This window comes from Dermacentor silvarum, chromosome 4, assembly GCF_013339745.2.
Source record: "Dermacentor silvarum isolate Dsil-2018 chromosome 4, BIME_Dsil_1.4, whole genome shotgun sequence".
NCBI lineage: Eukaryota > Metazoa > Arthropoda > Arachnida > Ixodida > Ixodidae > Dermacentor > Dermacentor silvarum.
The window spans coordinates 45,475,289-45,489,885 of record NC_051157.2 but is presented as its reverse complement, the minus strand read 5'-3'; the positions used below and the strand labels follow the sequence as shown (position 1 = coordinate 45,489,885).

Below are 14,597 nucleotides of genomic sequence, written 5' to 3'. Positions count from 1 at the left end.
GTCCATCTGTATAGAATGGTCACATGTGCTTGTAGTTACTGCCATCTGTAGCTTTTCCTCCAGTTCTGCCATAATGTTTCTTTCTTGCAGGAGCCATTGTCGTGTCCACCTATGCACCATGCCCCGATATCACAGCTACGGTGACCCCCGACTTGAAGCTTCCATGTGTAGGAAAGGAAGGTAAATGACACCTTAAAACATTGTTACATGACTGGGAATGCAGACCCAGTGGCGCACCGATGGGGTCTGCATTCCCATGGGGTCTGCACCTGCATCATAAGAGAGACCTGAAAGGTTCTTGGAAACCGAGTGGGCGTATGCAACCTTAACCCCTCCCCCCCCCCCCCCCCCCCGAAAAAAAAAATCCTGGCTATGCGGCTAGCTGTGCATTTACAGTGATCACTTTTCATTGTCTTGAACTAAGTGTGAACTACATAGGTGATCACCAATATTAATTTTTTTGCAGTTGCAATGAAATGGGTGCTAAACATTTATTTTGTTTCTATAGGGCTACTACTTTATGTCAGTCTGAATGCTGGAAAGAAGCGCCTGGGAGGTACAGCCTTTGCTCAATGCTTTAAGCAGCTCGGAGATGACGTGCCTGACTTAGAGGAGCCTGTCAAACTTCGCGAAGCCTTTGCTGCCACACAGGAACTGCTGAAGGGTATGTTGACCAGCTTCCTCAAGTAGGCATTGTAGATTGCACATCAAACAGTGGAGGATGATATTCTGGTTGTGATTGGGAGGTAGAAGTAATCCAGACCTTGTAATGTGTGGAATAGATAAACAATGGTTTAGCGGAGTAACAAGATAGGTGTCAAGGATAGGGAAATGCGGTCGGGAGTGACAGAGGATTAAATGCAGCGATGAGATTAAGAAACCTGCAGCCATAGGGGGGATTTGCCTGATGCATGTCAGTGCTAATGCAGAGATCTTCGAGTTTGGTCTTCATGCCTCTGTGACCACTGCATGAAAAGAGCTGTTCTGTCAGTATCATAGCATCACTCACGTAATGTGATATATATATTGTTTGATGGCTCTCTTCAGTACATTGCAGTTGGCTTATATATGTAGCAATAAAAGTTATAATGCTAACTGATTATACTGATGGAATTTATTTGCCTCCACCCCTAATTGTATATTGAAATTGTGTATAATTAGCCCAGGCAGTGCTCAGCATCTGTACAAGTAGACTGCAACTTTTAAAGGCTCGCACTTTTTTTTCGTGCTCAGTGTTTAGTGCACAAAGGAACACATCTATAAACTAATAAAAGCTAGAGACCACACAGTTTTATTTTGCTTATTTTACCGGGTACCTGGGGTCATCACCTTTTAAAAGGCATTACAGCAGGGGGGATGCATCAAGTTAATTAGTAACAAGTCTTTTTAGCCATTCAAACGATGAAAAAAAAAGGCATCATTTGATCCAATACTATAAACATCTTGTGCAAGAGGTTTTCAATCTTGAATTGTACGAACAAAAGAATAACGAACAGTATCTTCCCTAAAAGGAATTTCACCCACTAGTTAAATTTCACTTGTTCAGTTGACAAATGACTTTCTTAGATCTCCAAGAGTTCATGGTGATTATTGTTAAGTTTATTATGTCTCTACCATATTGTTTTACCATATGCTCGTAATTTAAAAAAGTTTTTCAGACATGACACTTTTCATCTGTGTTTTGAATGTCATAGGTGCTGTTGCCTTTTGCAGGTGGTCTGTTGAAGGCTGGCCATGATATCAGTGATGGTGGTCTCATAACTTGCCTCCTGGAAATGGCGTTCGCGGGAAATTGTGGCCTGGACGTAAATGTGCCCACAGGAGGTGCTGGTAACGTCCTTGAGGCTCTCTTTCATGAGGAAGTTGGCTGGCTGCTCGAGACTGATCCGGTTAATGAAAAGCGCATTGTTGATGCCTACCAGAGGGTGGGGGTGTACTGTGTTCCCATTGGCCACAGCAAAGTCTTCGGTCCTCAAGCCAAGGTAAAAAAGCCCAAGCACAAGATATTCTGCAAAGGCTTTTCATTTCAAACTAGAGGTGGTACTAGTGTATCTTTTTACTATGAAAAAAATAAACTAGCCCTGTAAATTCTGTCCAAACATGCAACTTTTTAATCAGATTGAGTCATGAAATAAAGGTGCCATGTTGATAACTTGTATAAAGAAAAAAATAGAGAGAGAGATTATAAATGCTTGCTGCTAAAACATACAGCCAAATCACAACAGCTCAAAGTAAAGGTATTACAGAAAAATTTTCATTAAGCTCTCTAAATAGCTGTAGTGTGGTTACTCAATAGGTGTGGCTATAATAGCCAATAGTGCCATACCACACATATTTATCACAATGGAGGGAACATATATCATAGCTGCAAATATTTGTGACCCTTGTAACCAAGCGGCAATTTTTTACTTCTTTACATGAGACTGCATTAGTGTGAGGAGCTTTTTTTTTTGGTGATACTATATACAGTACGCGGCAATTAAAATGTGATAATTGGCTCGCATGGAGGATGGCCCTTTTTGCACCATCAGTGAGTGCTGGGTGATTGCTGGGGGGCCAGATGCAGTCACAATGTGTAACAAACGCCCTGACTTTCATAGTACACCATAATTCATCAGCTTGGGTTCTCCATTGCCCACCTGTGGAGCAATAAGCAATGGCCGCCATGCTGGTCGATTATCGCATTTGAATCGCTGAGCATTACACGATGACCAGTACTCTTGTTTTCTCAAGAAATGACTACTGCAACACGTTTAAAGATAAATTTGTGTTTATAGCTGCAGAACTTTCTTGGTGATACACTTATTGGACGTAAGTGGGAACATTTGAACTTCCACAGTATGGTACATGTTAAGTAATGAAACTTATTGTTTCTGTCATAGAATAAAGAACCAACTTTGGTTTCTATGCTGCAGAATATATTCTTAGCCAAATGTAGTGTGTAATACTGATATAATCTGAGCGAAATGGAAAATGTTTTTGCCAGCTCAATAGCAATGTGTGTTCTAAAAACAGTGTACTGGGACTTCAGAGACTACAAACTCCATTACAGGTATCTGTGAAGGTTGATGGTACAGAGGTGATCTGTGGAAAGGTGTGTGAGCTGCGTGACAACTGGGAGGAGACTAGCTACAAGTTAGAGCTTCGTCAGTGCGATCCTAAGTGCGCCACTCAAGAAAGGCAGGGGCTTTTGAAACGCACAGTGCCTCCATACAGGCTGACTTACAGCCTGCAGATTCCACGACGCAACCCTGGCAAGTATTGAAATTTCCCAATACCTTGCCGTTTCCTTTCTTTCATCATTAAGTATAGGCAAGATGAATAATCTGCAACTGTTGACATACCAATGGTGTCCTTTTGTACACCTTAGCTCTGTGATGAACTTCATTTCTATTTACTCATTCATTTTATCTGTTGTACTTGAAGTGGCCGTCGTTTCTTTGTTGAGTATTCTTTCAATCAAACCTGAACATCATTCATTTATCCATTGTACTTGAAGTGTACATTGTTTATTTTTTGTATATTATTCTTATCAAACCTGCACATACTGTGTTCACATAACCCATTACAAATATTTAATCACTGAATTCATCTTGGCCCTCAGACCCAAAGATGAGGGTTGCTGTGCTTCGGGAGGAAGGTGTGAACAGTGACAGGGAGATGGCTGCGTCATTCTACATGGCGGGCTTTGAAGCCTGGGATGTCACCATGACTGACCTCCTGGAGGGAGTTGTCACGCTGGATGGCTTCCGAGGCCTTGTCTTCCCTGGCGGTTTTAGTTATGCTGATGTGCTTGGCTCTGCTAGAGGTAGGATTTTGTTTTACCTTTCTATCTTGTTGTGTGCCCCCTTTAACGTTTCCAAGACAAAAGACAATGAGAGAGAAAACAAGAATAATTGGAAGATGACCACTTCATCTGCCTTAATTCTAGCCATTTTAGAATGTCGACCTTGAGACAAGACCAGCTGGCCTCAGTGCCAGTGAGCTGTTACGGAAGGCCTTGTGCATAAATAAAACATTTCAAGTGACTCTATTTCGCAGCACAGCAAATTTGATTTGTTTTCTGTGCGGCATTGCAACGTTAGCACACTAAGGTAATGCCACTGTACAGGTTGATATGTAACATTGAACTTTGTTAATGCAGTTGTACTGTTACGTTAGTTTCCAATGTGGTGGGTCATTTCAGCCTAGTAAAATCATTTATATAAGAGCAGAGTACATGATCACATGAAATCTTGCAGGCAATCTTAATGAAAGTCATGTATACCCTGTGCCTGTCACTCCAAATGGAAACTGTCTGGCTCTGGTTTTAACTGCAGGCACCAAACATATTTGCCCTCAGGGGATCGCGCCACACTAAAAACAAAAAATGTATGTCAAAGAATATTCTTGTTCTTTTGCAACGTGTACATATGATGCGCACTTCTGGTGTTTTTGCTGGCATTATATGGCTGAACATGATGTCATATAAGTTTGATTCCTGGCTTCGGGGGCTCCCTTTCGATGTGGGTAGAATGCAAAAATACCCATGTACTAAGATTGTGTGCACAGAAAAAAAAAAACACCAGGTGGTCAAAATTGATTTGTAGTTCTTCAATACAGCTTCCCTCATTGACCACATTGCAGCTTTGAAACGTTAAGCCACAATTATTATTATTGGGAAAAGCTGCCGGAGAAGATGAAATAACAGTCAATTTAATCAAAGATGGAGATATCATGCTTGAAAAGCTTGTGACCCTTTATACGCAATGCCTCATGACTTCAAGTGTACCAGAAAGCTGGAAGAACGCCAACGTTATACTCATACATAAGAAGGGAGACGTTAAAGAATTGAAGAATTATAGACCCATTAGCTTGCTTTCAGTATTGTATAAAATATTCATCAAGATAATTTCATATAAAATCAGGGCAACACTTGACTTCAGCCGACCAAGAGAACAGGCTGGCTTCAGGAAGGGATATTCTACGACGGATCATATCCATGTCATCAATCAGGTAATAGAGAAATCTGCAGAGTACATACAATCAACATCTCTATATGGTTTTCATAGATTATGAAAAAGCATTTGATTCAGTAGAGATACCAGCAGTCATAGAGGCATTGTGTAATCATGGAGTACAGGAGGCATACGTGAATATCTTGGCAAATTGCACAGCAACCTTGGTTCTCTACAAGAAAAGTAGAAAGATACCTATCAAGAAAGGGGTCAGGCAAGAAGACACAATCTCTCCAATGCTATTCACTGCATGCTTAGAAGAAGTATTCAAGCTCTTAGACTGGGAAGGCTTAGGAGTGAGAATCAACGGCGAATATCTCAACAACCTTCGGTTTGCAGATGACATTGTCCTATTCAGCAACAATGCAGACGAATTACAGCTAATGATTGAGGGCCTTAACCGAGAAAGTGTAAGAGTGGGGTTGAAGATTAACATGCAGAAGACAAGGATAATGTTAAATAGCCTGGCAAGAGAACATGAATTCAGGATCGCCAGTCAGCCTCTAGAGTCTGTAAAGGAGTATGTTTATCTAGGTCTATTACTCACAGGGGACCCTGATCATGAGAAAGAAATTTACAGAAGAATAAAATTGGGTTGGAGTGCATACGGCAGGCATTGCCAAATCCTGACTGGGAGCTTACCACTGTCGTTGAAAAGAAAAGTGTACAACCATTGCATTCTACCGGTGCCAACATATGGGGCAGAAACCTGGAGGTTAACAAAGAAGCTCGAGAACACGTTAATGACCGCACAAAAAGCGATCGAACGAAAAATGTTAGGCCTAACGTTAAGAGGCAGGAACAGAGCAGTGTGGATCAGAGAGCAAACGGGGATAGCCGACATTCTAATTGACATTAAGAGGGAAAAAATGGAGCTGGGCAGGCCATATAATGCGTAGGATAGATAGCTGGTGGACCGTTAGAGTTACAGAATGGATACCAAGAGAAGGGAAGTGCAGTCGAGGACGGCAGAAAACTAGGTGGGGTGATGAAGTTAGGAAATTTGCAGGCGCAAGCTGGAATCAGCTAGCGCAAGACAGGAGTAATTGGAGATCACAGGGAGAGGCCTTTGTCCTGCAGTGGACATAAATATAGGCTGATGATGATGATTATTATTACATTTCGAACCTTCCTTTTGCACAAAATAACTATAATATAACAATGCAGCCATTTAAAATGAGGGTCACTTCTTGCTTGAAGCTCACCTAGCTTGTATACACAGCCAATCTTTCGTCTCATTGTACCTGTTCCCTCGTGCATATATAGTAATGTCAATTTTCATGCATAAGAGCATTAGAGCTAGGTGTGCGAATATTTGAAAGTTCTGAATAATGAACACAATATTGTCAAATTTGATTTGAGGACTGAATCAAGTAGCCGCAATTTGTAAATATGAATATTTTTTAATAGTCTTTGAATATTTTAAACTGTCAAGTGAGGGTGATCAAATGAAAGATTGGAGCAAAAGTGCAATACATTTGGAGATTGGAGCGAAACTACAGATTGGAGCTAAAGTGCAATACATACAGCACGAGGAGTTACACAGTGAAGCTTCTTATACGTCGCTCAAGGAGCCAGGCTTTTCTAGCTAAACTGCTATCATTCACATTCATCGAAGAGTCCTGATTATGCAAATCAAATTGTGTTATTTATTTATGCTGCTTTAATTGTGCTTTTAATATATAGCAACACTTCATAATTTGCATTGTAATTGCAGAAGCTTGTTAATGCTGTGATGTGAACGTTGTTTCATATTGTTGATGAAAATGGCTGTTCACTGCTTAAAACTTATTACAAATCTATTCAATATAATATTTGATTCACTTCCGGCACCATAAGGTTTGTATGTGATCTGAAAAATAACTACATTCGCACACCCCTAAAAAGCCTTTCTGGAGATTTTGCTGGATGAAGACAAGCTAATGGATATGAAACCCACTGATTGCCAAACTGTGCATATTCTTGAAGTACTCTGCCTTAGTGGACTGTGATTACACTGCTTGGTTTAAGGTTTTTGTTAACTCCTTTGCTTTGTGTACTTGTCTCATTTATACTGTAAAAGAGCTTAAGGGCATAATGGAGGGTTGAAAAAAGCCATATCTGAGCCCCTCCTCTGAATCTCCCACATCCTAAAGTATGTTATCCTCCCTATGCAAAAGATACACTTCTTGTTTTCTTTATCTGGTTGTGAAACATGACCGAGTTCCAGACCAGACCGTTTTTTCGCCTCGTGTTGTTAATAGTGGGCGGTTCAATTCCACGTTGTAGCTTTTGCGTGTCGGGTACAGATATGACTGTTTATCTTTTCTGAAGCTCGGGAGTCAAGCGTGTGCCCGAGTGTAAGTGCATTTCCACATAGCTTTTCTTTGAGTACTGATAGCCTACTGATAACCTATTGAGGTGAATGACAGTTATTCAGGGCAGCTGCAAAAGAAAAAAGAAGTGTGCACTTGGTTGAGTAGGCATTAAAGTTGCATTAATGAACTTGAATGCCACACCCTTATGCTATACCCTTATGCTACTCCTGCAGATTTACTACAAATTGCTTGTGTCCTCATGAATGCATTGGTGGTACTTGTGACACATTTTAATGCCTTAATTCGAGATATTTATTGAAGTACATTTTCCCTAGCTATTGCTAGTTTTAAAAATATGGCCATTGCACTGAGCAGCACCAGTAATTGTTACTAACAGCTCCTGGAAACACTTTATATATGTCACTTTTACAGCTTAAATATGACAAAGGCACGATATAGTGGAAACTGTGCACTTCTTGCAGTGCTTTTTTGCTTCAAGCATTAAATCATATTTTCAAGCTGCACAGTTTCTTTAAAGGGACACTAAAGGAAAGTATTAAGTCAAGCTAGATCGACAGAGTATTGATCTAGAAGTCATTTTCTGTTTGCCTAAGAGATTGCCGTTGAAGGTCGCACTACTGCTTCTTAATTTGAGCCGCCCGCACCAAAGCAGAGGACTTGACATGATCTCCACGTGACTGCCCTCTGTGCTATTGTTATGTCCTTTGTAGACTCTTTATTTAGCTCTATATACGAAGTGTACTTGATGGGTGTAGGTGTTCAGCTTGGGTGAGTCACTCCGTGGCTCCGCTTAGGTTCAGGCCGCAGCCGTCAATTGCCACACGTTGCCGCCTCAGCTGTTGTAAACAGAGAAAAGTGATGCCGTTCGCAGTGGCACCGCTCTCTGTGAATTGGAGTTGCTGATGCCACACATGAGGTACCATAGTCGACAACAGATGGTGCTACTATTTTAATCTTTTTATCGCTTACAAAAGCTGTTTTCATTATGAATGAAGAATTCGTTATTACAGAAGCATAATCTGTCAGTCTAGCTCGACTTAATATTTGCGTTTTGTGTCCCTTTAATGTAAACTTCTGATTGTCTGTAAAATTACGCAGCTATAAATATTAAATAATCAATGCACTTGAATATGAGTTCCTAAGGCTCTGGATGCACAAGCCCCCCCCCCCTTTTTTTTATTACTTCTGCTTATGATGCTGTTTATGTAATAACCCCACTGTAAAGAACTACATACTAACAGAACATATCACTGTTGAAATAATTTCCATTATGTTCCTCTGCGCATGTCATGGCTTGAATGGTCGTGTGATGTAGGAGAGCTTTTGTGACATTTGGTGCAAACACATGGAGGCACCAGGCCAACATAGCCTCCCTCCAAACTAATTTTAGAGCGCAGCTCTTAGACACCCATTCCTATGGCGAGCATCGGCGTCCTACCCCGTAATCGAGCAAATGAGCACAGCGAAAGATGAGAGCGAACGTGGAGGAGTACGTTTATCTAGGTCAATTGCTCACAGCGGACCCTGATCATGAGAAGGAAATTTACAGAAGAATAAAACTGGGTTGGAGTGCGTACGGCAGGGGTTACCAAATCCTGACTGGGAGCTTACCACTGTCGTTGAAAAGAAAAGTGTACAATCATTGCATTCTACCACTGCTAACATATGAGGCAGAAACTTGGAGTATAACAAAGAAGCTCGAGAACAAGTTAAGGACCGCTTAAAGAGCGATGGAACGAAAAATGTTAGGCCTAACGTTAAGAGACAGGAAGAGAGCAGTGTGGATGAGAGAGCAAACGGGGATAGCTGATATTCTAGTTCACATTAAGAGGAGAAAATGGAGCTGGGCAGGCCATGTAATGCATAGGATGGATAACCGGTGGAGCATTAGAGTTGCAGAATGGATACCAAGAGAAGGGAAGCGCAGTCGAGGACGGCAGAAAACTAGGTGGGGAGATGAAGTTAGGAAATTTGCAGGCGTAAGTTGGAATCGGCTAGCACAAAACAGGGGTAATTGGAGATCACAGGGAGAGGCCTTCGTCCTGCAGTGGACATAAATATAGGCTGGTGATGATATACCTGACTTTCGTCAATGTAAATGCTCAACATCTCCTGGCTATACATGCCAGGAGATGTTGAGCTGCTGAAAAGTTCAGTGTTATGAATTTAGAAGTGTTGCGACTTGTTTGCTGCATTGAAATTCCATTTTCGGACACAGGTTGGGCTGCGAGTCTCATGTTCCACGAGAAGCTGGCTGCACAGCTGGCTGCTTTCAAGAACAATCCTCTCACATTCAGCTTGGGAATCTGCAACGGTTGTCAACTGATGGCCTTGCTGGGTTGGGTGGCCCCGTACACTTCTTGTAAGCCCTTAGATGCCTTACTTATTGTTATTAATTCTTTTATTCCTTACTGCAAGTGGCAGTGTCAAAGTTATTGACAACCTAGACCTAATAAGCTACAAGAACAAAGAAGCATTTTGTTGAATTGAGAAAGCATTTTGTTTATGGCTATTTTGCACAACTGTGCAATTTACTTGTCAATTAGACTAATCACTAGTTTTGTTAAATTCAAGTTTAACTGTACCTTATTGGATTAGTAACTAGCTGGTCTCTTTTCCTCTAGCAGCCACTATTTGTTCCTGTTGAAATGAGCTGGTTTTGTTTGAGATAACTTAATAGACGAACAATTTTCATGAGTGAGTGAAATAGATTTTCTGAGCGATACAAATTTTAAAACAATGCAACAGGATGATAGAGGATGATTTAGGCACACATGTGCCTGTGTGTGTGTCAGTTCTCTGTGCCTCATCATTGACCTTGTCCTAAGCACCTGTTTAATATCACTCATAAATATGAACCAACTAGCCGAAACAAGGATTCTGAACTGGATGAACTGATCAGAGGCGCCTCCTTGATTGGATTCATTAATTACGGTACTTCTACCTTAGACGAAGGTACTAAACTTATATCAGCACTTTTATTTTATTTTCCTTCCCTGCTCCATTATGCCAGCATCCGGATCAGTTGAGCCCGGAACCCAGCTTCTACACAACAAGTCTGGACGTTTCGAGTGTCGTTTCAGCACGGTGAAGATTGAGTCATCTCCAGCTGTCATGCTCAAGGGGATGGAAGGTTCCATACTAGGGGTCTGGGTTGCACATGGAGAAGGTAAATATCTTAAGTTCAGCTGTACTGGAGATAACCGTGCACGTGATAATTTTGAATGCTTTGGTAAAGGCTGTCTTTGCAACCACTGTGGTGGCTCAGCACCTATGGCATTCTTATGTTGAGCACAAGGTCACACAGGTTCAGTTCCTGATATCACAGGGGCTGCCTTGCACTCCAATGGGGCCAAAATCCTAAAACACCCATGCACTTATATTTAGGTGCAAGTTAAAGCTCCCCGGGTGGTTCAAATAAAGCTGCAGCCTCCACTTAGTGTTTTTTTATAGCCCATGTGTCTTTGGGGACACTAAATTCCATAATTAGATTTCTTTTTTTTTTTTCAGTAGTCCGTCATGCACCGTGCATGGATGCAATCTTCCTGAGCCCGCATCTTTTTAGTTGTAACTATAAAATGTTGGGATTAATGAAAAGTGATTTGTTCTTGCTGAAAAGATCAAAATTTGTGAAATGACTAGCTGCCGGTAATTTTTGAAGCTTTTCTTGAAGTTGCAGCTAGGTAGACATGCCAAACTGCATAGCTGCCATGTGACAGTTGACACAAATAAATGGAATATGTGTTCAACTCATAATCAACAGCTGGCCGCATGTTTTTGAGAGTTAAATAGCTATGTGAAAATGTAGACCCATAACATGGTGAACAGGACTGATAAGGCCTGCAGATGTTTTGTGTGCATTTACTTGGCTTGGCTTGCAGAAAAGCATCAATGCACTTTGCTGCAAGTTTGTGAGGAGAGGTCTTGAAATTGGTGCTGGTATCGTATCATACCTATTAAGTGGATATGTTATGAGCACTGACTGCACTTGGTTTCACTATTGCAACATGTTCTCTGGAATAATTAAGTAGCGATCATTAATTAAGTTAATCAAAATGATAATGAGTGACTTTCATGCAATTTCTGATGTGCACTAGTGCAAATAATCTAATCGGAACAGTCTGTATCACACAACATGAGGTTGCCTGCTCTATTTGTCAGTCTGACTTTCTTCATGCCAGCTGTCCGAGTATCCGCTTACATGCTATAGGCACATATGAAACATTTCCGGCAGTATAAAATTACCTTATTTGCATTGCCAAGTGAACAGCTTGACAGCATTGTTTTTTATACTAAACCCGTCAGTTTGATTCATAATCCTGCTTATTTTTGGGGGGGGCACCTGTTGTATACCATCTCATTTTCACCATTTGCTCTTCATTGTAAAGCAGCACTTTATATTGCCAATGGAACAGATTGTGACCCAGTTGGCTCCAAAAGCTATACGACACTCCGATGCACAAGCTCTCTTTCCTATCCACAGCTGCTGTATAGTGCATTCCATCAAAATGAAAGTAACTGTACATGACGTAGATAAAAGATGACATAAAGTTGCACATTTCGCATTGCCAACTGGACAGCTGGAATAGAACTGCACCTGTAGACGAGGTTGGCTTGTCTCATGGCTACGTTCCCCCTGCGACAGCAGCCATGTGGTATCTCGCACCGAGACGAAAGTACCTGTATGTGACACAAATAAAATGTCCTTTGCAGGTCGATTTGAGTTCCGGCAGGATGCCTTACTAGAGCAACTGGAGGCACAGCAGCTGGTGGGTATGCGCTACGTGGATGACGCGGGCCATGCAACCGAGGAGTACCCTCTCAACCCGAACGGAAGCCCACGGGGCGTTGCTGCTCTCTGCTCAAAAGATGGCCGACACCTGGCCGTCATGCCCCATCCAGAGCGCTGCTCCCTCCCTTGGCAGTGGGCCTATGTGCCACAGGAGTGGCAGGGAGGCCAAGGATTCCACATCTCACCCTGGGCCAAGCTCTTTGCAAATGCTTACGACTGGTGCATCAAGACCAAGGCTCACTAGCAGTTCCAGAAATGTGTAGTAGCAGTGGTGGACATGGCAGCTCTGCCACTCACAAACACACAGCATTCTCAGGGCAGCTTACACATCAGCCACTTCAGAAATGTCGCATCACATTTTGCTACTTCTGCTCTTTTTTCTCCCTCCTGCTGGAACACGTGGTATTTCTTGTAGGAATGTTTTCTTTTGCTCAGTATGACTGTAGTGCATTTACAAACATCCTGGCATTTATCTCTGCCGATTCCCCTGCTGTTATTCTGCAATGGTGAACTGCCCCAACAAAGCTGCAAGGGGGAGGTTATGCTCACTCTACCTTCGTGTTCCCCACATTACAAAAGAGATCTCGAATCTTAATCTTTCTTTTGTTGTAGTAACAAAACTTTATAACACTTGTCTCAGCCCTTTAGTATACTTGTTTGCCATTTTTGGGGGGATTCAATACTTTTGTCCAGAAATTTACAAGATGACGCAATATGTTCTATGCAAATTGAACAAAGGATGGCTGCATGCTGCAGTCATCCTTTGCATGTGGTGCTTTTTTTTTTTTTTTTTTTTTAAGTGAAGCCTTATTGTCTTACTTCACAAACAGCTCAAAGCAGTAAGTTCACTGAAAAGTCACATATCACAGCCGCTTACATAGAGTTCATGTTTATGCTTTTTTTATATATTAACTGTTCTTGCGGTGCCTGAACTGCGTCAAAATAAGGTTTTCAGTAGCGACTACAATAAAAGTTTTAGAATCGGAAGTATTTAACATCCCTAACTGATGCCATGAGTAATTTGAATTCTGATGACATTGCAGAGGAATTTGTAACGTACAAAAAAAAAAAAAAGGGAATTACTGCTGTTAAACTTAGAATAATTGTTGAGCAAGTTCAACATTTTTTTTTTTTTTTTTGCTATGTTAACAATTGTTGCTTTAGTGCCATTGCTAGCAGATGTGATATCAGGCCACAGAGCCCTCTTCAGCATATGACCAGCGGCATCTTTGCAGATGAACGTCCAACATGCTGCTGCATACATCAAGACAAAGCGTGCTTACAATAAATAAAGCACTAGTGTGCCCACACTATGAAATTATGAAAAAGTTAAAATAAAGTTGTTTCTGCATGAATGCTTTGTATATTCAATAGATTGGTTCAAGTTTCAGCACACAAGCATGCACTTATGATCATGAAAACAATGCACCTACTGTTTGGTTACCATGAAAGCCACCAGAAAAGCTAAATGATTTTCTATAGGATGTAGTGTGCTGGCAAAAACAATGGCACACAGCTTTTTTTGCACCAGTTGTGTGCCAAACAAACCTTTTTATTTCGTGCTGATTGCATGTACAGGTAAACATAACAGGCTAAGAAAATGATCTTGGGCCAGATACACAAGATTTCTCTTATGCAAGTGCAATCCACGATTTTCTTGATCGCTGCCTTTTGTTTTGCCACCTTGTTAGCTATTTTATTGCCCAGTACATAAGCATCAGACAATTTCAAGGTGCACTTACATAAAAGAAGTCCTCAATATGGGTCCTTAACTCCTTTGTACAGGTAAAAATAAAATAAGGAAGCCTGTATGGCACTGTGCCAACATTCATTTGTTCTTCATTAGTTCAACAGCATGCATCACAATCCACGGCGTTTGCTATCCAAGCAAGGTCAGCATTTGCCCCATGCTAATATCTGCACAAGTGTTCTTTCAACTCGTAAAAGAGGCAGATTTACTATGTAATAAAACCATCACAAACAATGGAAGACAACGAAGTAAAGAGACGAAAAGGGCATCAAGCTGCTCCAAGTCTACTTCATTTGCTATGTTCTTTCCTTTGTGCCACTTTTCTCATCATAAATCATACACCAACTAGCCGAGTAGGAAGTCCTTTGCAGATTTCTTTGTCGCTTGCTTGTGCAGCCTGAACGCAGATGGTGTGCATGCAAACACTGGTTGCATGTCTGCATATCATCATTTGATGATTAGGCTGGCTTCTCTTGCCAGCTATGGTACTTCTGGTCCTAACAGAACAAAAGTGGTCGTAAAGCATAGTTTAAATGTACACATATTAGTGCAATATTACATCACTTGCAACACCATAATTTCTTAAGCTCTTCAGTGACGTCATTTCAATTTTGTCGCCTTAAAGGTGACAAAATCTGTGCAAAACGTTGGTTCGGCCTAGCTGGACGGACAAAATGCACTAGTGCTTGTGCCTGTTGTTTTGTGTTTTGGAGTCTGTCCTATTTTACGCTAAAAATATA

General features: G+C 41.3%; 1 protein-coding gene across 4 annotated transcripts in view; it reads left to right on the top strand.

Annotated features, from left to right (window-relative positions):
• LOC119449939 (phosphoribosylformylglycinamidine synthase-like) overlaps positions 1–13,462 on the top strand; it is a 46,132-nt gene extending 32,670 nt beyond the window's left edge. For all 4 annotated transcript variants that reach the window (XM_037713237.2, XM_049665532.1, XM_049665531.1 and 1 more), the window contains exons 16-23: positions 91–180; positions 509–664; positions 1,714–1,982; positions 3,053–3,254; positions 3,605–3,808; positions 9,534–9,677; positions 10,329–10,484; positions 12,029–13,462. In XM_037713237.2, the coding sequence (XP_037569165.1) occupies positions 91–180; positions 509–664; positions 1,714–1,982; positions 3,053–3,254; positions 3,605–3,808; positions 9,534–9,677; positions 10,329–10,484; positions 12,029–12,351 (1,544 nt within the window). In that variant the 3' untranslated portion in view covers positions 12,352–13,462. The remainder of the gene's footprint in view (positions 1–90; positions 181–508; positions 665–1,713; positions 1,983–3,052; positions 3,255–3,604; positions 3,809–9,533; positions 9,678–10,328; positions 10,485–12,028) is intronic.
• Positions 13,463–14,597: the final 1,135 nt, after the last annotated feature.